Consider the following 27,305-nt stretch of genomic DNA (forward strand, 5'->3'; position numbering starts at 1 on the left):
ATCGCACTAAATATGCAATAAGCTATTTTAACATAAAATAAAAAGAGATAAAAATGTTGATGATCTGATACAAAACAACGTTAGAATTAAGACATCAAGCACCTGGTGTCAAAAATTTAATGATAATGACATTTTGGAATTGTTAACAATGCATATTAATTCCTAATTTGGCCCTTAATTAAGCAAAAGTATTGTTTTTTCCACAAAACAATTGCTCAAGATTGGATTCCCAGAAAGTTAAGAAAGTTTAATCATTGGTGTTCATGTTTTAAAACACGGGCATGTTTTATCAATTTTTAATAAGCAGTGTAATTTAAATATGTTGTGTATATTTCAGGTATTAGTTGATAAAGTGCCTATAAAACATCTTAGCAATATAACATTTAGAAAGTTAAGAGTTTTCTTAAGGAGCAGAATAAAATGGTATTATCATCCTAATAATTTCTAAATAGACATCCTTGCATACACAGAAAATACATTTAAATCAAATATTTGGGAGAAGGGAAAAACAACCTCACCAAAATCAGCAAATACTGATTGTCCTATAACAACCGCATCCTTCGGTTTTTGCTTTATGTGTTGAGGCTTGGCAAAATCTCCATCCTGTCAATAAAAATATATACATGTATATGCATATAAAATGGCAATCAATCCATTAATATTTCTCATAAAAAGGTAGAAAACAATGAACGTAATAACCCATGGAGAACAGAAAAAACTTGATGTTTTATGGAGGCAACATAGCTTGGTTTTTGTTTTGTTTTTCGCATACTTTCAATCATTTCATAAACTAACTTAAACGTTTAGAAATTGAGAAAGAGTTCCATATGTGAATTAAAGATTATGGACAGAAATATTAATAGACAAGGCGGACCCTAATGAAATTAGCTTTTACTGTTAACTACAGTATTGAATCACATGGATTATTAAGGGAAGGAATCAATTTTAGTAATAATTGTGTCAACCAATAATTGCCGACACTCCTTGCACTCAAGGAAGAAGGAAAAGAGTGAAAATAGCTTTCCAAAAAATTATATTAGTATTTTATGAGGACTGCTTACTCTCTTACATTTACTCTCCTAAATGGACAAAATTCAACGTGGGAACAAAGAATAAATTCAATAAGGAAAGAAGAAAAAGGGAAGATATGTAAGTTTATTCTACCATGGGCATTCCCAGAGCCTTAAAAAAAAGTCTTCAGATTAGCTATTAGTCCTCTGTGATCTAGAGCAGAACAGCACTTCAATTCAGAACTGGACTTCAATTCCCAGAATTGGACTTCAATTCCCAGAATTCATCATGCCAGCTGGGGAATTCTGGGAGTTGAGGTCCACAGGTCTTAAAGGTGCCATGGTTGGACACCCCTGCTCTAGATTTTCACTGAGATTTTAGTAGGCAGAAAGGAATCTCCCCCCCCCCCCCCATTTAACCGTTTTTCCCCTCCATTTTTCGAACAGCGAAAATTGTCCCACTGGAACCAATATGAAGTATGGATCCTACCTCAAGAAGGAAGTACCAAAATAAGGAACCCCCCCCCCAAAAAAAACCCTAGTCTATTGACAAATCAAATGCCAGCAATCCTACATGGGACATCACCGTGCGAGTTTTCTTCAACACACACATATAAGGTCTATTGAATGGCTTAATTGTCATCCATGCTATATTGTTGCTCTTCAAGTGGCATTCAGAAGTTCAAAACCAGCACTGACAATGGTTGGCAAGGTGCAGATTCATTATTCCTGCCTTCGTGAATACATCAGAATTGTTCTGAACTAGGCTTCCCCAAAAAGCACGAGGCAGAGTCCTGATCTCGGCAAAACCCCTTTTATTAAACAAATGTGAATTCCTCTCATTCACATTTAGCAAGGCTGGTAAACAGTCTTTCAAAGGCATATTTATGACCACAGACCTTATCTATTCTTGGAAACCTGCCATGTAAATATTGTCCAAATGAGGTGCTGTGCAAGGAAAGTCTGGACACAGAGTCTCTGAGACTCACGGACAGATCTTCACACTCCTGAAATGAATCTAATGACTGACCGAACGAATTGTTTCCTGCAAAAGCCCACTCCCCTTTCGCTCCTCTTTTACTTCCTATTGGGGGGGGGGGGCAATTACCTTCCACCTGTGACTTTACTCTCAAGTTGACCCTGATTTTTGAGTTGTTCTTTTCTTCTGGCAGTTCTGCACATGTGCACACTGGGAACAGGCTCCAGCTGTTCCTCTGCCTCACTGCTATCTATCTAGCATAGCACCTGATCACTGCCAGGCAGCTCAGCCACGTCGTTGCCTCCAACGCAGAGCCCTCGTCCGAGCCTTCCCCAGCCTCCAGGACTGGCCCATGCTCCTCCCTGACCACCTCCCTTGTCGACTATGCTGCTAGCTCCTCTGGCTGCTGGCGAGCCACAAGAAGAATATAATTGTTCCCGAGTTCACACAACTGAGTCTCTTTACCTGGTTCACCCAGATCTCAAACTGAGGTTCTCCAGATTTGGACAACGTTGTCAGGAACAAATCTGCAAGATACAAGAGACATACAGGAAATCAACAATATATTCAGAACTCACCTTTTAAGCGAGTATTCAATTCAACCAAATAAATGTAGACTAATTCTAAAAGCTCTATTGATGATTCTTCTATAATCACCTCCAGAGCATTTGGGGGTCAGCTGAGGACCCTTGCCATTTCTCTCTCAAATAGAGAAGGCATGGATGGAGATTGCTTGCTTGCCATTTATGTGCTTATAACTTGACTTTTTGATTGTTGACCGATTGTTTTTAAATATATTGAGTTTGCTGGAAACCATAGAAGAGGGATTGAGAGGCTGCTGGTCCATTTCTTCTTTGGGTCAAGAGGTTACCGTTGGGGGCAGTCTATACATTACCACTGGCCTTCTTCACAAGGCTTTGGCACCGAGCCAAGGTGGCGCAGTGGGTAGAGTGCAGTACTGCAGGCCACTTCAGCTGACTGCTATCTGCAGTTCGGCGGTTCAAATCTCACCGGCTCAAGGTTGACTCGGCCTTCCATCCTTCCAAAGTGGGTAAAATGAGGACCCGGATTGTTGTTGGGGGCGATATGCTGACTCTGTAAACTGCTTAGAGAGGGCTGAAAGCCCTATGAAGCGGTATATAAGTCTAACTGCTATTGCTATTGCTATTACTTCAAAAGGATCATTGCAGGCCACAAATCTGCTTCTTAACTTCCGTCATGGGGAAAAAAAGACCCATAATGGTTTATTCCCCCCCCCCCCCCCCGTTTCTATTTATTTTTAAAATGGAGGCTAGTTGAAAGGTAAGTTTTATCGTGGCATGTGATTTAAAAAAAACAACAACTATGAATATAAAATCCTTAAGGCTGTATTTGTTTTTCTTAGAACCCGTCAAGGATACAATAGTTGTGGCATTTAGTGGTGGGTGGAATTTAGAAAAGGGAAAGGGAAAAAGAAAGAAGAAAACAGAGAGCCAAACCACAAAGAACTAAGAAAAAAACATAATTTAAATGTCAAAGAGATTTACCAAGTTAGCAGTATAAATGGTACTTGAAAGAAACTATATCTTCCCTCTCTTGTTAATCCCCTTCTTCTCTTTGATGCATTTTTCAGAACTAGCATCCTAAAATAATTCTAGGACACATCAGGTATTTTAAAACAAAACCAAAAAAAGAGAATAGAATAGAATAGAATAGAACAGCACAGCACAGCACAGAATAGAATTCTTTATTGGCCGAGTGTGATTGGACACACAAGGAATTTGTCTTTTTCAAAGGCATGAAATGAAACCTGTTCTCGCGTTCACATCTAGTCAAAAGTGGAAAAGCTAAGATGATTTGGGATACAGATTGTTGGATAGACAGAACGACGGTCACATGCTAACTCGAGTTATGACCCCAACAACCAAAATCCAGGGCTCAATTGTGGCCAGAAGTAGAGAACTACCTGTATGGATGTCTTTCATCAGACAGATATTATATTAGCTTTGACTGACATGCTATACAGGATCAATGAAAACTTTTCTTTTGGGATTTACACCATTAAGTCATTTTTCTGAGGTCCGACAACCATCGTTTGAGACCGAAGATCTCCCAGTTAGCCACGAGGTATGAATTACTCTATTACACCTGAGTACGTTCTTGAAGTTAATACTTACGTTCGGTGGTGTATAAGCTAAACATTACTGTAAGCAAAACCAATTAATTCCTGATTTGCATCCTCATAGCAAGCAAAACCTTACTGCGAAAGAACGATGCAAACGTAATTGTGTAGCACAACATTAGCACCCACACACTTGTTCAAATCGCATTTTCCAAAGTTCTTGAAATATAATTGCATGCTGGTAAAGCTTTGTGTTACTTAATGCTATCCTTCTGATTCACTACTTAAACACATTGGGGTTTTTTTTAAAGGTGTTTTTCAAAACAATATTTTCAAGGCAGGAATGTAAATCATGAACAGTCTTCCCCTCCCCTCCCGCCACCCCCCCTTCCTTGTTTCTGCTAGATGTTTTTCTTCCATCATTTTCAAGTGTGTGGATGGAATCGCATCAGATTGGGAAGGGATGCACTGGGATGAAGCAAATAGATTTTAAAAAAATGAGGATTTCCATCTTCTTTGGACCATGGCAGTGCTGCCAGTCAACCAAGAATCACTGTATCACTGAATGCCTTTTTTTAGTGGGCATCTTTGAGTCGGTCTCGATTTTGGGCAACTACAAATCCATGTAATTTCCTTAGCAATATTGTCAGAAGCGATTTCACGTTGCCATCTTCCTAAGGTGGAGAAAAAGGGGCTGTTCTGGAGATATCCAGTTGGGAAAACCAGAAGGAAAAAACTCAACCCTCCCATTTTAAACCATAGATTCAACTGACTCTCTCTCAAATGCCCAAGGAAACAAAACTGCATTTATGTGTCATGAAAATCCCCCTCTTGTTTTAGCAATAGCACTTCGACTTATATACCGCTTCACAGTGCTTTACAACCCTCTTTAAGCGGTTTACAGAGTCAGCCTTTCCTCCCCAACAATCTGGGTCCTCATTTTAGCGACCTTGGAAGGATGGAAGGCTGAGTCAACCTGGAGCCTGGTGGGATTTGAACCGCCGAATTGCAGTCAGCCGGCAGTCGGCAGAAGTAGCCTGCAGTACTGTGCCACCGTGGTTCATTTTGGGAGCATTATGGCAACGGCATCACATCCAAATAAGGAAGAACTCGGCTAATCCAAAAAATCTGGAAATGTACGGAATTGGCTTCAATTCTAGCTGATTTTCATCATCTTTGGATATTCTCCATCATCCAGGCCATGGTTGTTCCAAAGGCAAATGGACTAGGGTTTTTTTTCCCCCTTGAAAACATTTCACTTCTCAGCCAAGAAGCTTTTTCAGTTCAGCTGCCTTTTGAAAAGCACTGTTGATTTCAACTTTAAGTGAACCCTAAAAATAAATGGGACCTTGAATTAATAAGTCCTGGATAAAGGCATGCAAAAGTTGAAAATAATCACTTTTCTCATTAGAAGTACCTAAGAGCAGTACTGTTAAGGTCTCAGATGGCATTTGGCCAGCTTCAAAAATTCATGCCAACTGTGGCTGGTGTATTTTCCAAAATAATTGGAAGGCTATTATAGTTTGAAGACAAAGGCATATAGGACAGTTTGCAAAATTAAATTTCATGAAACCACGGTCGTTTAAAAAAGGAACCATGAGTTGAATGCTATTGCAAAACAAACCAACCCTCACTAGTGCATAAACTAGTGAAATATATTAAAAACTACCAATGAAACCAAAGTTCGATTGCTAGTAAAAACTTAAAGAAATCCAGGCAAACAAGGATATCAAAAGTATTCCTAATGGCACCATCGAAATCATGGGAGAAAATTCCACAATTTGGTTGAAATTGGGCTACCCAAGAGAAGGAATTCTTAAATAATTAAGAATTATTTAAAAAGTCATAGGGTAGCCTTTAAAGAGGCTACCATAACCTGACCTTTAAGTCCTTCTAATCAACCACTTGTTCTGTACAATTATGAATCTGCAATCTCATACTTTATTTTGTTAGACAAACCCATAAAAAAATGGAAAGTAGGACCTGGCTTGTAAATGGCTACACCAGGGGCGTCAATTTCATTCAGGGACGGTCACATCAGGGTTGTGTTTGACCTGGGGGGTGGGGGCGGGAAGGGTGTGACCAGTTTGGGCATGGCCAGCTCGACGTTCACTCGTCTCCGGAGCACCTATGATGGCCTGAGCGATCTGCCAGGGAAAATGCGCGCAGCCCTTCCAAGCTCCATTTTTACTGGCAGACGGTTGCAGGAGGCTGTCGCAGCCAAAAATCGAGCTCGCGGGGTGGGGCTCAATTTTTGCTGACAGAGGCACCGTGGGCTGGTCCTTCGCTGTTTCCAGGGCAGCCTCGTGGGCGAGATCTAAGCACCCTGTGGGCAGGATCCGGCCCACGGGCCTTGAGTTTGACACCCCTGGGCTAGGCAGTACTTTTATTGCTAGTTACGACACCTAGGCCTGACTGCATCTTAATATCATCTGTGCTTACATTTCCCTAACAAATCTTGTCTCTTTAGTGGACTAAAGACATTATCATTCATGGTGCAAAAGGAAGAAGAAAGGAATGCACAGAGGCAGCAATTTGCAGTACAAAGGACAACCCAATTGCTGTGTTTTTCTCTACATGATTATCCCTCGCATGCCTTTTCACAGAACCAGCTACAGATATTCTCCTGCATAAAGAACCAAAGTACCTGGGACTTTTTTTCTTCTCACAATGCCCACATGGATTGTGGCTTACGACTGAAACACAGAAATGTTGCATCTGGGTCAATTGCTGTGGGGCGAAATCTTTTGCAGAAGGCCACTCGGTTTTCCTCTCCAACACGCTCCTTTCATTTATTTCAACAGAAGCTATGGATTGTGACAGATGGGTGCTTATTTTCCATCATTGCAAGCCATTTAACCCAAGTCACTGAACTCTGAGATGCATACATTGCATTTCCAGATGCATTTTCTATGCTAAGCTTGGCAATTAACTGGCAGTTTGCAAGTTTTCTTTCATTCTTTTCTTTTTTCTTTTTAAAAAGGAGCTGACTTACTTTTTTTTTACGAAATTCCCCTCTCTTTCACCTGGGAATTTGGATTTTTGACAGAACCTGGATACTCAATATAGCCCTGGGACACATTCCTTGGTCCACAAAGTTTCCTGCCTCGTTCTTTTAACAGATTGTTTTAATTTAAATAAATGGATGGATGGATGGATGGATATATAGATGGATGATAGAGAGATAGATGGATGGAAGAGAGAGATGGATAGATGGATGAAAGATAAATAGAGATAGATAGATAGATGATAGATAGATGATAGATAGATAGATAGATAGATAGATAGATAGATAGATAGATAGAATGATAGATGGATGGATGGATGGATGGATGAAAGATAGAGATAGATAGATAGACAGACAGACAGACAGGTGAAAGAGATGGATGGATAGATGGAAGAGAGAGATGGATATATAGATAGATAGATGGAAGAGAGATGGATGGATAGAAGAAAGATAGATAGATAGACAAACAGACAGACAGACAGACAGGTGAAAGATAGATGGATGGATAGATGGAAGAGAGAGATGGATATATAGATAGATGGAAGAGAGATGGATGGATAGATGAAAGAGATAGGTGAAAGAGAGATAGATGGATGGATGGATAGATAGATAGATACTTCATACTTCAAGCCAAAGGCACTGGCTTTAAACATCAGCTGTCTCCGGGTTCCACATAGATCCATAGAGAGATTCTTAAGAAATAAAATTTTAGATGGTTGCAGCTCAAGAATGGGGTTTATTTTTTGCTCTGCGCTGATTCTTTGTAAGCTCTGTGGCTTGCCACCATATCCATCAAGGGAAGCATTTATAAAGTGTCTATAAGAGGATGTCAACATTGTAACGGTGGCCATAAAAGTTTAGAAATTTCTAAGTGGTTGTTGAGTTAGTCTACATACATCAGAAGTTGGCGCCGTGAAGGCCCTTCCAGCCTCAAACCCTTTTCCGCTAGACCGTTTTGACTGCCCAAAATGGATAGCATGGGAGAAACAGTGGTTTAAACTGAATTAGAACACTTATTGATAAACATGGCTCAATCCAAATGAGAAGCAAATCATCTTCAAGGAAAACCAAAGAAAGGCCAGTTGCCTTTTGAAAAAAAAAAAGCACCGTTGGAACAACCATGACCTGGATGACTTGGGAATCTCCACAGATGCCCAAATCCAGAAATACTTCTGCTCTGGGTTCAAAGCCAGCCAAGTCTCTTTCCAAGATCTTCTATTCTCTCCATCTCAACTTCTCTGGAGCTTCATTGTTTTCCTGGTGCCCCCATGTGTCACTTTTTTTTTGCATCCCCTCAAAGCTTAGGAAGCCTCTGAGTATGCCTTGTGTTGTTTTAATCCTACAAGGATTGGCAGCCGGGGGGGGGTGTGGATCTGCTAAGAGACTACACAGCAATGTAATTGCCACTTTGCTGTTTGACTAAAGACAGGGTAATCACAAAATCAAGCTACGTCAATGTCAGGAAAAAAAGGCAGCAAAATCGAAGAGAATGAACTTCTGAGCACAAATGCAGCTTGACAATAAAGGCACCTCCTTTCTCTCACACTTATAAAGGAATTTTTAGTCCAGGGGGTTGAGTAAACAACACAAGGCATGTTGAGATAATACACAAGCAGTGTTCCAAAACTCCGGGAACACAAACCACTTCCTTATAAAACTTAAGGGAAAGGTTCTCCTTGCACATACAGTATGTGCTAGTCATTCCTGACTCTAGGGGGCGGTGCTCATCTCTGTTTCAAAGCCCAAGAGCCAGCGCTATCCAAAGACATCTCCGTGGTCATGTGGCCGACATGCCTAAATGCCAAAGGCGCGTGGAGCACTGTTACCTTCCCACCAAAGGTGGTTCCTATTTTTCTACTTGTATTTTTTACGTGCTTTCGAACTGCTAGGTTGGCAGAAGCTGGGACAAGTGACGGAAGCTCACTCCGTTATGCGGCGCTAGGGATTTGAACCACTGAACTGCCGACCTTTCTGATCAACAAGCACAGCGCCTTAGCCACCAAGCCATCGCATCCCAAATAAACCTTATGTACACCTGCTTTGTATCTACTAAGGACTCCATTAAACTGTGAGTACTTCATATTCAGGGAAATGTGGCAGCTTCCAATTATTAAGAAAACATTGGCTTTTTAAAACCTTTTTAAAATCTCAACATCCATATATAGCACCTTGGAGAATGTCTTTAGCAACACATAGCCTATAAATCTGTTTCTGTTAAAAAAAAAAAAACCCCACACATTTGAATTCCTTGGGCTGGAGACAGCATGTAAAACATATTCTCCAAGGGGGGCAGATTAGATCAATATTACTTGACATTAATCAAAGATGGAGAAGCATTAGAGTTGAAGTCAATTTTTAAAAAAGAAAAACTGTGTCAATAACGATAAGCACGTACATACTAGGGAGTGTTATTTGCATGGATTATTGGGAGGGGCTCAATAATCCATGCAATATTTCCCTTCTCTGGAGTAGAATTTTCCTGGAGATCTGATTGGCTCCAGTTCTTTTGGGGGAGGGGAGGAGGAGGAGGAGGAGGGGGAGGGGGAGGAGGAGGAGGAGGAAAGAAATGAGAAGGAAAGAGAAAGAGGAGGAGGAGAATGAAAAGATGAAGCAGGAGAAAGAGAAGTAAAAGAAGGAGGAGGAGGAAATGAAGGAGGAGGAAGAGATGAAGGAAAAGGAAGAGATGAAAAAGGAGGAGATGAAGGAGAAGGAAAAAGAAAAAGAAGGAAGCAACAGTAGAAGAAGAGCCAAGGTGGCGCAGTGGTTAAATGCAGCACTGCAGGCTACTGCTAGATCAGCAGGTCAGCGGTTCAAATCTCACCGGCTCAGGGTTGACTCAGCCTTCCATCCTTCCGAGGTGGGTAAAATGAGGACCCAGATTGTTGGGGGCAATATGCTGACTCTCTGTAAACCGCTTAGAGAGGCCTGAAAGGCCTATGAAGCGGTATATAAGTCTACTGCTATTGCTATAGAAAAAAAAAAAAAGAAGCAAAATCTGACATTTTCAAGGAGTTTTCAGAGTTGGGTTGAAATTTTGCCCCCATTCCTCTCCTGCCCCCCATGAAAGGGAAGCATTTGCATTTGAATGTTCCTCAGGGCTTGCAGTATTTCTTCATGGAATTTATGTTTTAATCCTATTACTGTATCAAAGCCCGTAAGCCGCTCGGAGATGGTTCTCAACAGAGCAGCATGCAAACCAGATGGATGGATAAATGACTCTAAAGGGATAAAGCTCCCTGAAGATACCTATGCTATCAATATTGTTAACCGCATTTTCCTTTTGAAATGTTCATTGAAGGGACTCTCAAATTACTTAAATAGCATTAACTGCATGCACGGTGCCCTAGACAAAGAACACGGGGAGATAAGATGGATTGATTGATGGATGGATGGATGGATGGATAGATAGATGATAGATGGAATAAATAGATAGGTAGATGGTAATAGCAATAGCAATAGCAGTTCGACTTATATACCGTTTCATAGGGCTTTCAGCCCTCCCTAAGTGGTTTACAGAGCCAGCATATTGCCCCCAACAATCCGGGTCCTCATTTTACCCACCTCGGAAGGATGGAAGGCTGAGTCAACCTTGAGTCGGTGAGATTTGAACAGCCGAACTGCAGAACTGCAGTCAGCTGAAGTAGCCTGCAGTGCTGCACTCTAACCACTGCGCCACCTCGGCTCAGTAAGTGACAGAGAGATAGATTAGGTGATAGATAGATAGATAGATAGATAGATAGATAGATAGATAGATAGATAGATAGATAGATAGATGATAGACAGACAGACAGATAAATGATAGGTGAGAGACAGATAGACTTGAGAGACAGACAGAGACAGACAGACAGTTAGATGGATGGATGATGTCTCGCTGGTTGGCTGACTGTTGACAGATGGGTGGACAAATGGACAGATAATGGAAAAGAGGTAACATAGGATAGTGAAATACAAAAAAAAAATGATAAAAAGATTAAACAAAGAAAAAATATTCTATGGTTTCAGGAATATATTTTAAGACAGAGAATTTTGGTCCAATATTGCCAAATCTAGGACATATACTGTATTGGGAATAGATGTTATCATAGAAAAAGATTCCAGAAAGTTACTTCCAAGTGTCTCAACATGTTCATATTTCTTAACAACAGATGTTCTTATTCCCAAAAATACATTATACATGCATAATTTTTATTAGATAACCAATACAATTCCAAAACAGATTGGAAAGACTACAGAAGCAGCTCTCTCGATCGCAGCTAAGTAAATATACCAGTCAGGAAAGTGGGTGGTAAAACAGCAGTTTGAAATACATTAAGGGGAGGGGAAAAAACCAGAACTTGGCATAAAAATGTTGTAAGTAAAAATGATTCCCTTCACCTCCTTTTCCCATACATACTTTAAATCTGTTTTAATAACAGGTTTTTTAAAAATTATTTTGGGGAAAGAAAGAAAGAAAGAAAGAAAGAAAGAAAGAAAGAAAGAAAGAAAGAAAGAAAGAAAGAAAGAAAGAAAGAAAGAAAGAAAGAAAACATTCTCTATGTAGGACAACTTGGTGTTTGCTTCCCCACCTCTCTACTCTGCCTTTGATCTTTCAAACAATTTCTTTCCTCCAATTCCACTTTTTTAATTCATCCCACTGAAGCCCTTTCAGTCATTCTATTTATCTCTCTGCCATAATCCGACCCACTATAATCGATTGAATCGTATGGATTCATTGCCTGAGATATCACCGCATCGGTGAGCCGGTGGTTTTTTTTTTCTTTTTTTACATGCTGCAGAAAAAAACAGGATTAAAAAATGTGAAATGTACAGAGAGGTAAGAAAGCCAAAACCAAATCAAAGGAGACATTCAAACAGACCCAGAACAAAAAAGCTAGAAAGGGGGAAAAAAGAAAAAAAACAAGACAGTTTTTTTTTAAAAAGCTGGAAGATGAAAGAACCTGGGAGAATCACACTTAATAATCATCATAATCACCAAGATGGGAAAAGGTGAAGGGAAATCAACAAGGCACAAGGAGCCTACAGAGGCGTATAATGCAAGAACTCTCGTGATCAATCAGATGAGATCTGTGATCTCCCTTCGTTATATAACTGAAAGAAAATTCCCTGATGTCATAGAGCAACAAAGGGCAAAAGGGAGGGAGGGAGGGAGGGAGGTAGACAGAGAGAGGGAGGAGGGAGGAAGAGAAGGAGAGAGAGGGGGAGAGGAAGAGGGCGGGAGGGGGAAAGAGGAGGGAGAGGGAGAGAAAGAGGAAGAGGGGGGAGAGAAAGAAGGAAGGGGAGAGAGAGGGAGAGAAAGAGAGGAGAGGGAAAGAAAGAGGAAGGGGGAGAGAGAGGGAGAGAAAGAGAGGAGAGGGAGAGAAAGAGGAAGGGGGAGAGAGGGAGAGAAAGAGGGAGGGAGAGAGATGGAGGGAGAGGGGGAAGAGAGAGGGAGGGAGAGAGAGAGGGAGAAGGAAAGAAAGAGGGAGGGAAGAGAGAGAGGGAGAGAGAGTGAAAGAAAGAGGGAGAGGGAGAGAAAGAGGGAGAGAGAGAGGGAGAGAAGGAGAGAGAGGGAGAGAAAGAGGGAGGGGGGAAAGCAGGAGGGAGGGAGGGAGCAGGGGGAGAGAAAGAGGGAGAGAGAGAGAGAGGAAGAAGGAAGGAGGGAAGAGAGGGAGGGAGGGAAAGAGGGAGAGAAAGAGGGAGGGAGAGAGAGAGGAAGAAGGAAGGGGAGGGAAGGAGAGAAAGAGGGAGGGAGAGATATATGCCCGAGCAGAGATGCAGAACTTAATGCCTGCAGTGAAATTAAATGGAATAATAACACGCAGTCACAAATACTCGTGTAAATTGGAATCAACAAACTGCCTCTCCTTTTTTATTTATTTATTTATTCCCTTTTGATTGTTTTTATAAATCTCGACACACTGTATTGTTTCAATGCATCAACCTTGGAGCCGTGTTAAAAGTTATTAACATTCAGCTGTTCGGATTAACTCAGGCTATTGGAAATTGGGGGGGGGGGAGAGTAGATTCTGCCCATTTTTAATTATAATTTAGGATATCAATATGACAAGTGTAAAATCATTTCTGCCCACTGTTTTGAAAGTTGATGTTTTTTTTTTTAAAAGGGTGATGTTGTATGAAGCAAGAGAATTGTGATGTAACTGCAACAGGAGGTCAAAGAATTAAATTAACCCCTAATCCAGGCCCGTGGGAGAGAAACCCCAAGACAGCAGAGTACAGCTATTTATTTATTTCTCATATTTATGCAGTCGCCCCTCTAACAATCAAGCAACTCTATCATACTATGCATACCACAGCATATCAATAAGAAGACTAAGAGGAACAGAACAAAATGAAGGAGCAGAATTTGGTCATAGAATTCTGAATTCTAAATAGAATTATTTAGAGAGAGAGAACAAAGAAAACTCTTCCCCTCTCTCCTTAAAATACTTGTTATTAATAGGAAAGAAGGAAGATGGGAATGTGGATGAGAAAGGCATTCTAGCAAAATATTTCAACAGAATAACAGAAGTGTTGGAAGGGACCTTGGAGGTTCCCCAGTCCACCCCCCTGCACAAGCAGAAGACCCTCTACCAGTTCAGACAAATGGTTCTCCAATCTCTTCTTAAAAACCTCCAGTGATGGAGAGTAAGGGCAGGAACAACCAGAAAGCAGATACTATGGAGAAAAGGGGATTCCTGTTAAGACTCCCAGCCAATTTTAAATATTAAATAAAGGTAAAGGTTCCCCTTGCACATATGTGCTAGTCGTTCCCGACTCTAAGGGGCGGTGCTCATCTCCCTTTCAAAGCCAAAGAGCCAGTGCTGTCCAAAGATGTCTCCGTGGTCATGTGGTTGGCATGACTCAACCTCAAAAGCACACAGAACACTGTTACCTTCCCACCAAAGGTGGTTCCCATTTTTCTACTTGCATGCTTTCGAACTGCTACATTGGCAGAAGCTTGGACAAGTAACGGGAGCTCACTCTGTTACGTGGCGCTAGGAATTCGAACCACCAAACTCTGCAATCAAGCTCAGCGTCTTAGCCATTGCGTCCCTCTTTTTAAATATTACTAGTATATAATATTTGAGGTATTCTAACTTCTGTTACAACTGAAGAAGCTTCTTAGATGAGAAGCGAAATGTTTTCAAAGAAAACAACAACAACAGACTCCAGTTGCCTCTTGAAAAAGCACGTTCTGGGCCAACTATGACTTGGATGATTGAGAACCTCCATAGACATTTAGACATTTGTGTGTAACAGGATTTCAGCAAACAGGAGTCATGGGCAGTCATGCCCAGGTAGGTAGACTTCAGCTCCCAGGTGACGGTGAAATTCTGAGATTCGAAGTCCGTATGCCTTGAGGTTGCTGTGTTTAGGAGACACTTGGTGAAGATTGACAGACGTCTGCTTTGAATTGAACTCAACTTTACGGTAGTACAATATAGAAGGTTTTTTTTGCCATTGCCTTCTTCTGGGATTTTTTTTTTTAAAAAAGCAAAATCCTCTCTAATCCATAGTGGTGTTAATTCCGAGGGGGGCCTCCCATTCAAACATTAATCAGATCCGATGTTCTTTTAGTTGTTCAAGATCACAGATGAGCCAAAATATTTTGAATTGGAAATAGGTTGTTTTGACCTTGCTGGCAGCATTCCTCGCTCAAAAAACGTTTTTGCCTTTCTCCGGTTAATATGTCTACATCACAGGAAAACTTTTAAAAGTTTCAAGGAGACTTACCTGCTGTGAAATCCTGATTCATATCGATGAATGCATGGGAATGAGGCTTAACCATTGCCCGTTCTGCATCCGGCATTTGGTGCCATGTTAAATTCCTGAGAAACAACGTTTTGAAAATTAAGAGCCGATATGCATTTTGTGAGGTTCTTCACATACATAAATAGTTATAAGACCAATGCTTTTTTTTAAAGCTTAAATTAAGCAAGTAAGAGACACAATGCACTATATGTCTACTTTAATGAAATGAAGGACTAGGGGAGACGTGATAGCAGTGTTCCAATATCTCGGGGGCTGCCACAAAGAAGAGGGAGTCAAGCTATTCTCCAAGGCACCTGAGGGCAGGACAAGAAGCAATGGGTAGAAACTAATGAAGGAGAGAAGCAACTTAGAACTAAGGAGAAATTTCCTGACAGTTAGAACAATTAATCAATGGAACAACTTGCCTCCAGAAGTTGTGAATGCCCCAACACTGGAAGTCTTTAAGAAGACGCTGGGTAGCCATTTGTCTGAAGTGGTGTAGAGTTTCCTGCCTAAGCAGGGGGTGGGACTAGAAGACCTCTAAGGTCCCTTCCAACTCTGTTATTCTTTTCCATCCCATCCCATGCCATTCTATATTCCTTGCAGTCCTTCCATCCTCCACCACCGCTCAGTCAGAACTGAAGAAGTTTGGATGAAAAGTGACAAGCCCAGTTGCCTTTTGAAAAAGCACCTTTGGGATCAAGACTATGACATTTGTCTGAAGTGGTGAAGGGTTTCCTGCCTAAGCAGGGGGTTGGACTAGAAGACCTCAAAGGTCCCTACCAACTCTGTTATTCTATATTCATCATAAAACAGACTAGCTTGTATGACTAAGATGGAATGAGTTGAGTTAAAATCTGGGAGTCTGATTTTACTGTATTTTCTTTTGCTATTAATAAAAAAAAAACAAGCAGAATGCTAATTATTTGATTGGCATTGCGCTGTATCAGAAAGAACCTCGGTATGTACCCACATAGAGGCTAAGCCAAATTTAGCTGCACAAAATGCAACATTAGTCCCACGCTCTGATCAGAATAATAAAATACACACTTCATCTGTCTGGCCAGCCTTCTTTTTTTTTTATTTTTATTTTTAAAAAGGAGGACACGATTAAAATAGTTCACCAATCGCCCCAGAAATTACAATGAACAAAAAGCTTTGATCTTCTTTTACACGAGAGCCAAAAATATTTGCTATCAGTTGAAGATGATATATCAATAGCAGTTGAAAAGCTGGGGGGGGGGGGGAAATGATTCGGTAATGTTCTGGAAATGTCTTGCAAAAATTGGCTTAACAAGTACTAGAGAGGATATTGTACTGAACCCATATCTGGGAGGGGGGCGGCAACTATGACACCTTTATGACCTGTGGTCATAGCTGGCTCAGGGGAATTCTGGGAGTTGAAGTCCAAAAGTCACAAAGTTGCCCACAGTTGCCCACTGCCTGGCCGGGTACCAATCGCTGGAGTAGAAGTTCATATTGTTCTCTAATATGTTTTGCATTCCTGCATCCTGGCCATTGGACTGTGCCTCAGGGAACCCCCTCCCGACCCCCACAAAGAGCCAAATTACCTTGAATGCCTGTAAAGAACAAAAGCCGCTTCTTGTTGTTTTTATTTATTTAATCAAATTGAGACACTGCCACTCTCACTCACGGCGAGCGACTCTGGGCCATCAGTTGTCAAGGCAATCAGGCTGGTTGGATTAAACGTCAATTTCAATTGATGGGTTTGTTTGTTTTTAACTGGATTGGATTGCCACATAAAAATAGGAATCCAATTCAGGCTTCCGTCCTTGTGGTTCTCAATTCCAGTGATCGAGCTACATTAAGAAGCACATTTTGTTGTGGCCCGCCAATGGCCAGCGGAGCTGGCAGCAGATTCGGACAGTGAGGAGGTTGGGGAAGAATATGGGACAGCCCTGGAGTCTGGGGAAGGCTCTGATGAGGGCTCTGTGTCGGAGGCAGAGAGGGGGCCAGAGCCGTATGACAGCTTCCTTCAGAGTCAGACATCAGTGAGGCAGAAGAACAGCTGGAGCCTGTTCCCAGTGTGCGCATGCACAGAGTTGCCAGACGAAGGGAAGAGCTAAAGAACAGGGGCAACTTGGGAGTAAGGCCACAGGGGGACGATGAATGGCCCCTCCCAGAGGGAATAAAAGAGGAGTGAAAGGGGAGTGGAGTTTGCAATTATCCAATCCAGATAAGGTCTGTGACTGTAAATCCTCCCTTGAAAGACTTTGCTGGATGCGAATGAGCAGAATTCTCAGTAAATTAATAAAAGGTTTTTTTTGTCAGAACGAGGAGTTTGCTTCATGCTCTTGAGAAGCCTAGGTCAAAATGCATTTGGGGTCTTGTAAAATTGCTCTCCGTAATTTTAATGGCACTCTCTCTGGATTGCGATAGGACGAACCTTTGGTCCGTCAACCAATAACCATGCCCTGGCGAGTCTGCCTTAAATAGTTTCTGGAAGGTAAGAGGTCTAACCTCATACCTTGGGATAGAAGGTCAAACTGGCTGGAGGCCCCTCTTGACACTTGCGATACATAATCCAATTGCACATTTCTGATTTTGCGATGCTATTTTGAGCTCAGAGCACTTTCTGAAATCTTGGAACAGCTGTTTCAAGTTAGAAGCAGGGTGTCGTGACAGTGAAACGCTTCGGATTTGAATCAATTTGCCCTTTTGCCAATAACGGGGGTTAGAATTTTTCTTTTGGTTCAGTTTTTGCATGTCGAATTTGCCCCTTCGCTGGCCTGTTTTCAAAGATCTTCCCATCTTCTAAAGAATGAGCACGGGTAGTCCTCGACATACAACTGTTCACTGAGTGACCGTTCAAAGTTACCAACGGCCCTGAAAAAAGGGACTTGTGACCACGTTCCACACTTACGGCTGTTATGGAACACCCCCCCCCCGGCCACGTGATCAAAATTCAAATGCTTGGCGACTGACTCATATGTATGACGGTTACGGTGTCCCGGGGTGACGCGATTCCCCTTTGCAACCTTGTGAGAAGCAAAGTCAATCGGGAAACCAGAGTCACTTAACAACTAACTTAACAACTGCAGCGATTCACTTAACGACCATGACAGAAAGGTTGTAAAATGGGACAAAATTCACTTAACAAATGTTTCACTTAGCAACATAAATTTTGGGCTCAACTGTGGTCGTAAATTAAGGACCACCTGGAGAATTAAACTGGCAAACAACTCTGTAATGATTTACTTTTGAAGCGGTAACTGAAAATAGGATGAACTGCATATAGATTCAAGGAGACCCAATGTGTGTCTCAAAGGAATAATTAAAATTGTGCTAGTAAGACAACTGTTAGCAATAAGAAACAAGGGAAAAATTATGAATAAGCCAAGTCATTTGCTTCAAGGTTTTTTTTTCTTTTTAAGACAATGATTAAAATACATTTAATTGGAATTGCTATGCTGGCTAAACCTCTGACCAGTTCATTCAATGATTAAGTATTCTTTAAGAAGATTTGGCTTAAGATGCTTATTCCCTTGAGTCTCGCTTTTCAACTAAGTCTCCTCTGCTGATTAAGACATCAATGGAATTTGATTGCTGTACCTGAGCTATTTGAAAGTTGATTTAAATTTAGAGAAAAGCTAGTGCCATCAGTTCAGGCGATTAAAAATGTTTTGCTCGCACATTTTGTTCTATCAAAGGGAGCGGGGAGGGGGGGGGAGTAATATAGATACTTCACAGTATTGCTAGCTGTTTGCAAAATATACCAAGCAGGTAGTTTGTGGCCCAGCACCTTAAGGAAAATTGGATTTTTGTCTTACCACATGCAAGACTGTTAAAACGTATTTCATTTGTTAGGAAGAGAACTAAGAATAGGGAGGTGATTTTTTTAACAGTTCAAAACGGTGCTAAAATCATCTAACAAAACTCCTGAACGGTTGTAATTGCTGGGGTATAACCTCAAAGCAATTTGCAGGCTTCGTTTTGTAAAGTCACAGATTTTACGGAGTCATCTCGGCAAGACTGAAATTACCTTAATGGTCAACTGATACCCCTTACCTGAAAAGTAGCCCACCCGTACTTACATCGCACAACATGAAATCACACGTGATTTCTAAAATAAAACAGCTGCTTTTTACACTACTCATTTGTTCTGTCAAAGAAAAATGCCACAAACAGATTTCTGGGACAAAATCCAACCTATAGCAACTCTCAGAATTGGTGTCTTCTAACACCAGAGTCTTAATTTGCTTCCTCGTTTACCAAAACGAGTGAATCTTTCCCCCTTTTTTTAAATTTAACAAAAAATAAAAAGAAGGATACCAAACGTGTTGCTTAATTAAAAGAGTTAGGTGCCTGGGGGATGGATGGGACGGGACCCAAGTTAGAAAACTGCTGGGTGGTTTCTATGGAAACAGGAGAATAATCTGATTGACTTCTCGAAGTGTGATGTGCTTGTCTTGACAGAAGTGCTAGAAAAACCCCGGGGAAGTGCAAAACACTTCACAATAAACCATTTTACTTGTGAGGTGGTGAGCTTTTTTATTGATTACCTGTAAATGTGCAACCCCTGGCTGAAGATGGTAGCTCTCTGGGTGGGTCCATAAATTAACCACACACGTGTATAAAAAAAGGACATTATGCACGGCTGCATTCCCACAAGTGTCTAATACTAATTAACCTAGGCGCCATTAGTAATTTTAAAAACGTTTAGCAGATTTAAAGTTAACTGAAATTGCTCGTGATTTTTTTTTTAATGCAAACATTTAATGAAAATAACTATAAACTGTGACTAGCAAATGCAGTATCAAGGGACTTTCTTCCCCTCCTTTTATAGCAATAGCAATAGCAGTAGACTTATATACCGCTTCATAGGGCTTTCAGCCCTCTCTAAGCGGTCTACAGAGAGTCAGCATATTGCCCCCAACAATCTGGGTCCTCATTTTACCCACCTCGGAAGGATGGAAGGCTGAGTCAACCCTGAGCCGGTGAGATTTGAACCGCTGAACTGCTGATCTAGCAGTAGCCTGCAGTGCTGCATTTAACCACTGCGCCACCTCGGCTCCTTTTGTTGCAGGTAAGAAAGAATGAATCTTCTAAGAAACCGGGAGTCCTTAACCCATGGCCATTTGTTCAAAGTCTCAACGGCATTGACTTATGACCGGTCTTACGACCACTGAGCATCCCCGTGGTCACATGATCAAAGTTTGAGGGCTTGGCAACCAGCATCTATTTACGATAGTTAAAAGGTCCTGGGGGGAGGTGGGGTCATCTGATCACCATGGTGACCTTCTCAGGTGGCTTCTGATAAGTAAAGTCAATGGGGGAAGATAGGAACCAGCTAAATATGAGCCAGCCATGTGTGGCGGCAGCCAAAAAAGCCGATGCAATCCTAAACTGCATTAACAGAGGGATACAATCAAGATCAAGTGAGGTACTAATGCCACTCTATAAAGCCTTAATAAGACCACACCTAGAATCCTGCATCCAGTTTTTGTTAAAAAAATGTTGAGACTCTAGAAAAAGTGTAGAGAAGAGCAACCAGGATGATTAGGGGATGATTGGAGGCTAAAACATATGAAGAACGGTTGCAGGAACTGGGCATGGCTAGTCTAGAGAAGGACCAGGGGAGACATGATAGCAGTCTTCCAATATTTGAGGGGCTGCTACAGAGAGGAGGGAGATCAAGCTATTTTCTGAGGCACCCGAAGGCCAGACAAGGAATAATGGATGGAAACTGATCAAGGAGAGATTCAACCTGGAAATAAGGAGAATTTTTCAGACAGTGAGAACAATCAACCAGCGGAACAGAAGTTGCCTTCCGAAGTTGTGGGGGCTTCATCAATGGAAGCTTTCAAGAAGAAACCGGACTGCCAGCTGTCAGGAATGGTGTAGGTTCTTCTGCTTGGCGGGAGGGGGTTGGACTAGATGACCTACAAGGTCCCTTCCAACTCTTTTAATCTAATCTAATCTCATCTAATCTAATCTAATCTAATGACCAGATGGCAAAAGGGATATGACTTATTCATTAACTGCCTTGTTTAGCAACAGAATTTGTAGTCCCAAATGTGGTCTTAAATCAAGGACTATCTGTAATGTGAAATATAGGTTACAATTGCCTTACAACAATTCAAGTTTTTAAGGTATGGTACATTACCAATGTATATAGCCATAAAAATACGCAACTCTCAGTGAGAAGTATTGCAGAAATATTGTATAAGTATTCCTAAAGCTGCAACTATAATTTGAGCCCAAAATTTCTGTTGCTAGGCAAGACTGATATTGAGTTTTGCCCCGTTTTATGACCTTTCTTGCCACAGATGTTAGGTGAAACCTGGCTTTCCCCCATTGACTTTGCTTGCAGGAAAGTCGCAAAAGATGAACACATGGTGACACAGAGACAGAGCGACGGTCATAAATATGAGTCAGTTGCCAAGCATCTGAATTTTGATCACGCAACCACAGGGATGATAAAATGGTTGTAAGTGTGAAAAATGGTCATGTCACTTTTTTTCAGTGCCGTTGTAACTCCGAATGGTCACTAAACAAACTGTTGTAAGTCAAGGACTTACAGCAAATCCCTTAGGATACAACAATAATGAAGAAATGAGCTTACCTGCCAATTAGTATTTCTGGCCTTTTTGATTCACTGGTAACTCCAAAGATGTCAGGAATTAAATCACCATTGAAACTTCAGCAGCAACGGCAAAACAACAACAACAAAAGTTGGATATTCAAGTTAGACAACCAATTTTATCCAATCGCTTTTATTTATTTTTTTAAAAAAAGATAAAAATGATATTAACACCTGTAATTTCACTCTTTAAAAACAATTCTCACAATAAGCATATACTTACTCCATGATTAGTGGTTCGTCAGAAAACGTCTTATTTGCTACAAATTTATGATTTTTATCTGGGGAGGGGGGAGAAACAGAAAGAAAAAAAAAGGGTCACATTTGTTACATTTTTTCACGTTTATATACATTCAACTGGGTCTTTGTTTTATATCTTAGGATTCTTTGTATCTACCGTATTTTTCGGATTATAAGACGCACCAAGATTTCGAAGAGGTAAGTAAGAAAAAAAAGTTTTTGTCCTCCCCGGCCCCCAGGAACCCTCCGCAGACTTCAGCAGGGCTGGAGGAAGGCAAAAATGCAATTTTTGCAAAAAATGGGCGGAAAATGGGCCTGTTTGCAAAAACGGAAGCATTTATGCCTTCCCCCAGTCTTGCTGAAGCCTGCAGAGTGCTTCTGGGCGCTGGGGGAAGGCAAAAATACCTTCGTTTTGTGAAAAACACCCCGTATTTCACAAAAATGGGATGTGGGGGCGGGGCTTCAGGAGGCCAAAAATGGCTATATTCAGTGTATAAGACACACTAACATTTCCACATTCTTTTAGGGAGGGAGGTGCGTCTTATATTCCGAAAAATACAGTATTTCAGATTGAAATTAATCCTCTTCCTATTCCTGAGGTATCCAAGAGATTCTCCTATTTTATAGGGGGAGGGGGGGGGATGAAGAAATTCAAGGAACTGATCTGTTTATTTATAGCAATAATACCAAAGTAATTAACTGGCCAGACTATAAGATTCAACGTGCTTTCTTGTAGTGAAGTGTTTATGCCTTTGATCGTGATTATACTTTGATTGATAACAATGGGCCACAGAAGCAGTACGCCCTGAACAGATGTTCTTAATCTCTCTAAAGCACCGTTTCAAAATGTTTATGAATAATTCTTACGGAAGACAATACGATATTTCACATCACAGTTAATTTTTTTTAAAAAATTATTCACTGATGACACAGCAAGGGAAGAATCAGACATTGCACAGCTCATGTATTTTAACCTCTATCAGAGCAGTGTGCGCGCTATTTCTTTATTTAGTGAATTTATTAACCATAAACCTGCCTCTTCTACAGGTTGGTCTATTTAGCTTGATGTTGAGCAACATCAATTTCAGATAAATCAAAACGGAGGTATAGTACACATTTCATGGATACAATATGGCCTTCCACTATCAAATAGGCTTTTGTGCCCAGGGAGAGTTGAGGACTAAAGATTGACTTAGCACTGATGTTGTTACCCGTGGCACGACAAAACCGCGCTTGACTAAAGCGTGCCCGATTAAACCGCGTCGCTGACGTCATCAACATGGAGACAACAGCGAGCGCGGAGAAAGAAGGGCGCTTTAAATAGCGCTTTGAAAGCAAGCTGATTCAACTTAAGGTAAGGGTTAGGTTTAGGGTTAGGTTTAGGGTTAGGGTTAGGTTTAGGGTTAGGTTAAGGGTTAGGATTAGGTTTAGCGTTAGGTTAAGGGTTAGGTTTAGGGTTAGGTTTAGGGTTAGGTTAAGGGTTAGGTTTAGGATTAGGTTTAGGGGGGTTAGGTTTAGGGGTTAATTTTAGGTGTAGCGTTTACAGCGTGCTTTTTTCTCCGCACTGTTGTCGCGCTGTGATGACGTCAGCTACGCGGTTTCGTCGAGCGCCCTTTAGTCGAACGCGGTTTTGTGGTGGAACCTTTGTTACCTAGTTGTGTAATAAAATGTCTGCAAGAAAACAAGCAAGCTGAGAGAGCATCAAGGACCGACCACTCCAGGACTAAACCTTTATGTTCAAACTGAATTTAAGTACATTTGCCTCTCACATTCACCCGAGAATAGGGATATTCGTAGCTGCTTTGTAGAAGAACTCAATGAATATTTTCTGCGATATAGCCTACCTAAAGTTTGATTATTTCCCCAGAAAATCCAGATGGATAGGTCAGCATCAGGCTGTTCTTGTGGACGAGTTGTCAAAAGGGCATCCATTTGGGAATCACCATCGTAATCACCAGGAACTACACTGGTTATCACAACATCCCTAAAATTAAGGGAACAGAAGTTTTAAAGTACCAAGTATACTACATCTATCTAAAGAAATGCCACTTATATATGCTGCCTTACGTATAAATGTTCTAGTTCAGGTTAAGATCTTGATAAAATAATCTTTAGCACTCTACCTTCTTAAATTCTGTAGCTCCGATGGGTTAAAGGATTTCACATTTCAAAACTAGTTCACTGAATAGACATTTTCATCCTCCAAAAAACAATCTTCGAAGATTACATTTTATCATTATCTTAACACTTCTAAAAATGGCCACATTCCCTCTCTTCCATTTGTATACTGTCTACATCAGAAAGCACAAGCAGCAAGCAGAAAATAACCTACAATTTTTTTCTGAAAACCACTGGCTCCATTAATACTTTAAAAAATGCCAATATATCTAACGCATGTACAGCTCTAAGCATTTACTGAAAGATACATTGTCCTCAAAAAAGGACTCGGTGCACGTTCTGTAGTGCTCTGCTTCATTATGAATGTAACACATCACTACCAGTTAGATAAATCATGAATTATTACTGTAATCATCTTTGAGGCTGCAGAAAAATCCCCATACGAGCATTACAAAACAGATCTTTTGAGATCTCAGTATTATAAAGGTAAAGGTTCCCCTCGCACATATGCACTATTAGTTCCCGACTCTAGGGGGTGATGCTCATCTCCGCTTCGAAGCCAAAGAGCCAGCGCTGTCCGAAGACGTCTCTGTGCTCATGTGGCCAGCATGACTAAATGCCGAAGGCACACGGAACGCGGTTACTTTCCCACCAAAGGTGGTTCCTATTTTTCTACTTGCATTTTTTACGTGCTTTCGAACGGCTAGGTTGGCAGAAGCTGGGACAAGTAACGGGAGCTCACTCCGTTACGTGGCGCTAGGGATTTCGAACCACCTTACGGCTGAGCTTTCTGATCGACAAGCTCAGCATCTTAGTCACTGAGCGTCTTAGCCACTGAGCCACCCTTTTGAGTATTATAGCAAGATCCATTTAACATCCAGATAGATAGAATGAACAGCACAGAAAATCTATTGGAACAATTCCGGGACGCTGCATTTACCTTAATAGTAATTTGACTTTAGGCTTAAAGTAGGGCTCATTTTGGTCCGCAAGGAAGATATTTAATTCGTTCTCTGCAAAGGGAGAAGGAAATACAACAGCAACAACAAATATTAGATGGACAGTCTTTTATCTTTCTGCCTTCATGACTGTTTTTTCAATCCACTTCATTTTACCTCCCCGTCTAAAGAATTAAGAAGCACATACGGTGTTTTCTCCTGGTTTTGGAGCCATATATGTGTCGGCCCCACTGGGTAGACCAGATCAAGAAATCAACTCCACAGGAAGGCTAAAAAGGACAGAATACAGAGTTGGAAGGGACCTTGGAGGTCATCTAGTCCAACCTGCTGCTCAAGCAGGAGATCCTATGCCATTTCTGACAAGTGGATGTCCAGTTCTCTTCTTGAAAGCCTCCAATGATGGAGCCCTCATTGTTTTATTGAGATTACCTATAAGAGAATCAAGCAACTCAGCCATACCCTCTTCTTCTTATAGTTTAGGGAATTAGAAAAGGGCGTCGACCACTTCTGGATGGTATCTGGAGGTTCTGGACTTTAAAAGTACTTTATCTCTTGTTGCCTTGGCAACAGAGCATGTCAATCTCTGTCATCTTTTTTACCCTATATGATCCGCATACCTGGATCTTAATGAACAAGCTAAGACTACTTAATATCCCTGACGTTTTAACTTTATTTCATGTAGAAATGCTAGAACACTTTCAGTACTTCCTGTTGAGCAGGGGGCTGGACTAGAAGACCTCCAAGGTCCCTTCCAACTCTATTATTCTGTAGTTGGTAATCTCCAAAGTTCACACTGCAACTTCAGGAAAGTTTGTTAGTTACTGCTCTATACAGGAAACCCTAAATTCTTTTAAATTCTCCCTTTTAACAAAAATCATTGCTATGAGATTTTCAAACAATTAAAACAGAAATGCCTAGTCTTCTTTAAAATATACCGATGAAATTAAAAGTAAGCCAAACCGAAAAGTACTGTAACATATTTTTTTTAAAGATTTGCACATTACATTTCCCACTGATCTGTATTAGTCTACAATAAATCAAAGAAAGAGACTATATTTAGAAAAGGAACAAACTTTCCTCTGCTGAGCCCAACCTACTGTTTTCTATTCTTTTTATTTGTACAAATTCCTCTCTTTGAAATTGCACAATGACCTGTTGTGTTTTATATAGTACAAAAAGCATGAAGAAAATCATCAAAACGGATGCACTAAGTGACAGCTATTGCTGTAGTGAAATCCTCCAGTGGAGATATCATCCCTGATTTATTCATAAAGGTATTTGATACCCAAGTGCCAATTTTAAAAAGCTACATTTCTTTCATCCCTCTAGCACAGGGGTATCAAACTCAATTTCACGGACGGCTGCATCAGGGGTCTGGTTGACCATGGAGGGCTGAGTGTGTGACTTAGCCTTCCATCCTTCCGAGGTGGGTAAAATGAGGACCCGGATTGTTGTTGGGGGCGATATGCTGACTCTGTAAACCGCTTAGAGAGGGCTGAAAGCCCTATGAAGCGGTATATAAGTCGAACTGCTATTGCTATTGCTATTGCCTGATTGGGTAGGTGTGGCCAACTGAGTGGGTGTGGCTAGTTTGCCGCCATTCCCCAAACTGCTGGCATGTTTCCTCTTCACATTGGGTAGACCAGCTCAAAGCCAGGCTGGCCTGATCTTTCCTCTTTGCATTGGGTAGAATAGAACGGCCCCATGGGCCGGATCCGACCACATCACGGGCTGCATCCGCCCCGCGGGCCTTGAGTTTGACACCCTTGTTCTAGCACCTTTAAGATTCCTTTATTATCTAAAGTTCAACCGACAAAACACTTTGCAGTATTCCACCATTAGCCGCAAGGCATTTCTCAAACTTCACTCCTTCTATCAGGAAACCTCAATTATGAGTTTAACAAAGTGCACTATGCCTTAATTTATATTGCGTTGTAAAAAAAAAAACCCACTGCTTGCTTTCAGACACATTGAAGCCAAAATGGAACAAGTAACATTGTGACCTTTTATAAAGTAAACACATTAGCACAAGAAGAACATTGCTTTCTGTGTCAGTAGCTATTTGGCAGAAGGATAGCTGCTTTGTTTACACGCGAGAGAGAAACATTTATGGCACATTCTGGCTCCTGGTGTCAACAAGGAGGACATTAAAGCCTTCTTGTCTGCTAATCACATTTCAGCACATGTTTCTTACCCAAGAAAAGGAAAACAATGTAAGTAAACCAGTTTATGAATCACTGTTAGCCTATGTTCCTATACCAACACATTCAAGAGGCCAAAACCTTAAGAAGAACATACAAATTCTTTACAGGAAGATAGTATCATTCTATGTGTTATACTTGCTACCTTAAAATAATCCCACGGGATTATTTGGGATTCATTTGTCGACAAATTTGTTGGCAAAGCCAGTTTGATGTGGTGGTTAAGGTGCTGGCATAGAAAACCAGGAGACAGCGAGTTCTAGTCCCACTTTATGCATGCATGAAAGCCGACTGGGTGACTGGGCCAATTACCAGGAGATGGTGAGTTCTAGTCCCACTTTAGGAATGAAAGCTG

General features: G+C 41.1%; 1 protein-coding gene across 1 annotated transcript in view; it reads right to left on the minus strand.

Annotated features, from left to right (window-relative positions):
- The window catches only part of ITFG1 (integrin alpha FG-GAP repeat containing 1), a 112,653-nt gene that overhangs the window by 83,128 nt on the left and 2,220 nt on the right, over positions 1–27,305 (minus strand). Inside the window, 7 exon segments of the mRNA XM_032230844.1 lie at positions 519–603; positions 2,455–2,516; positions 14,811–14,905; positions 21,415–21,489; positions 21,656–21,713; positions 23,517–23,656; positions 24,731–24,803. Of these exon segments, the coding sequence (XP_032086735.1) occupies positions 519–603; positions 2,455–2,516; positions 14,811–14,905; positions 21,415–21,489; positions 21,656–21,713; positions 23,517–23,656; positions 24,731–24,803 (588 nt within the window).

The sequence above is a fragment of the Thamnophis elegans genome, chromosome 14 (assembly GCF_009769535.1).
Source record: "Thamnophis elegans isolate rThaEle1 chromosome 14, rThaEle1.pri, whole genome shotgun sequence".
Classification (NCBI taxonomy): domain Eukaryota; kingdom Metazoa; phylum Chordata; class Lepidosauria; order Squamata; family Colubridae; genus Thamnophis; species Thamnophis elegans.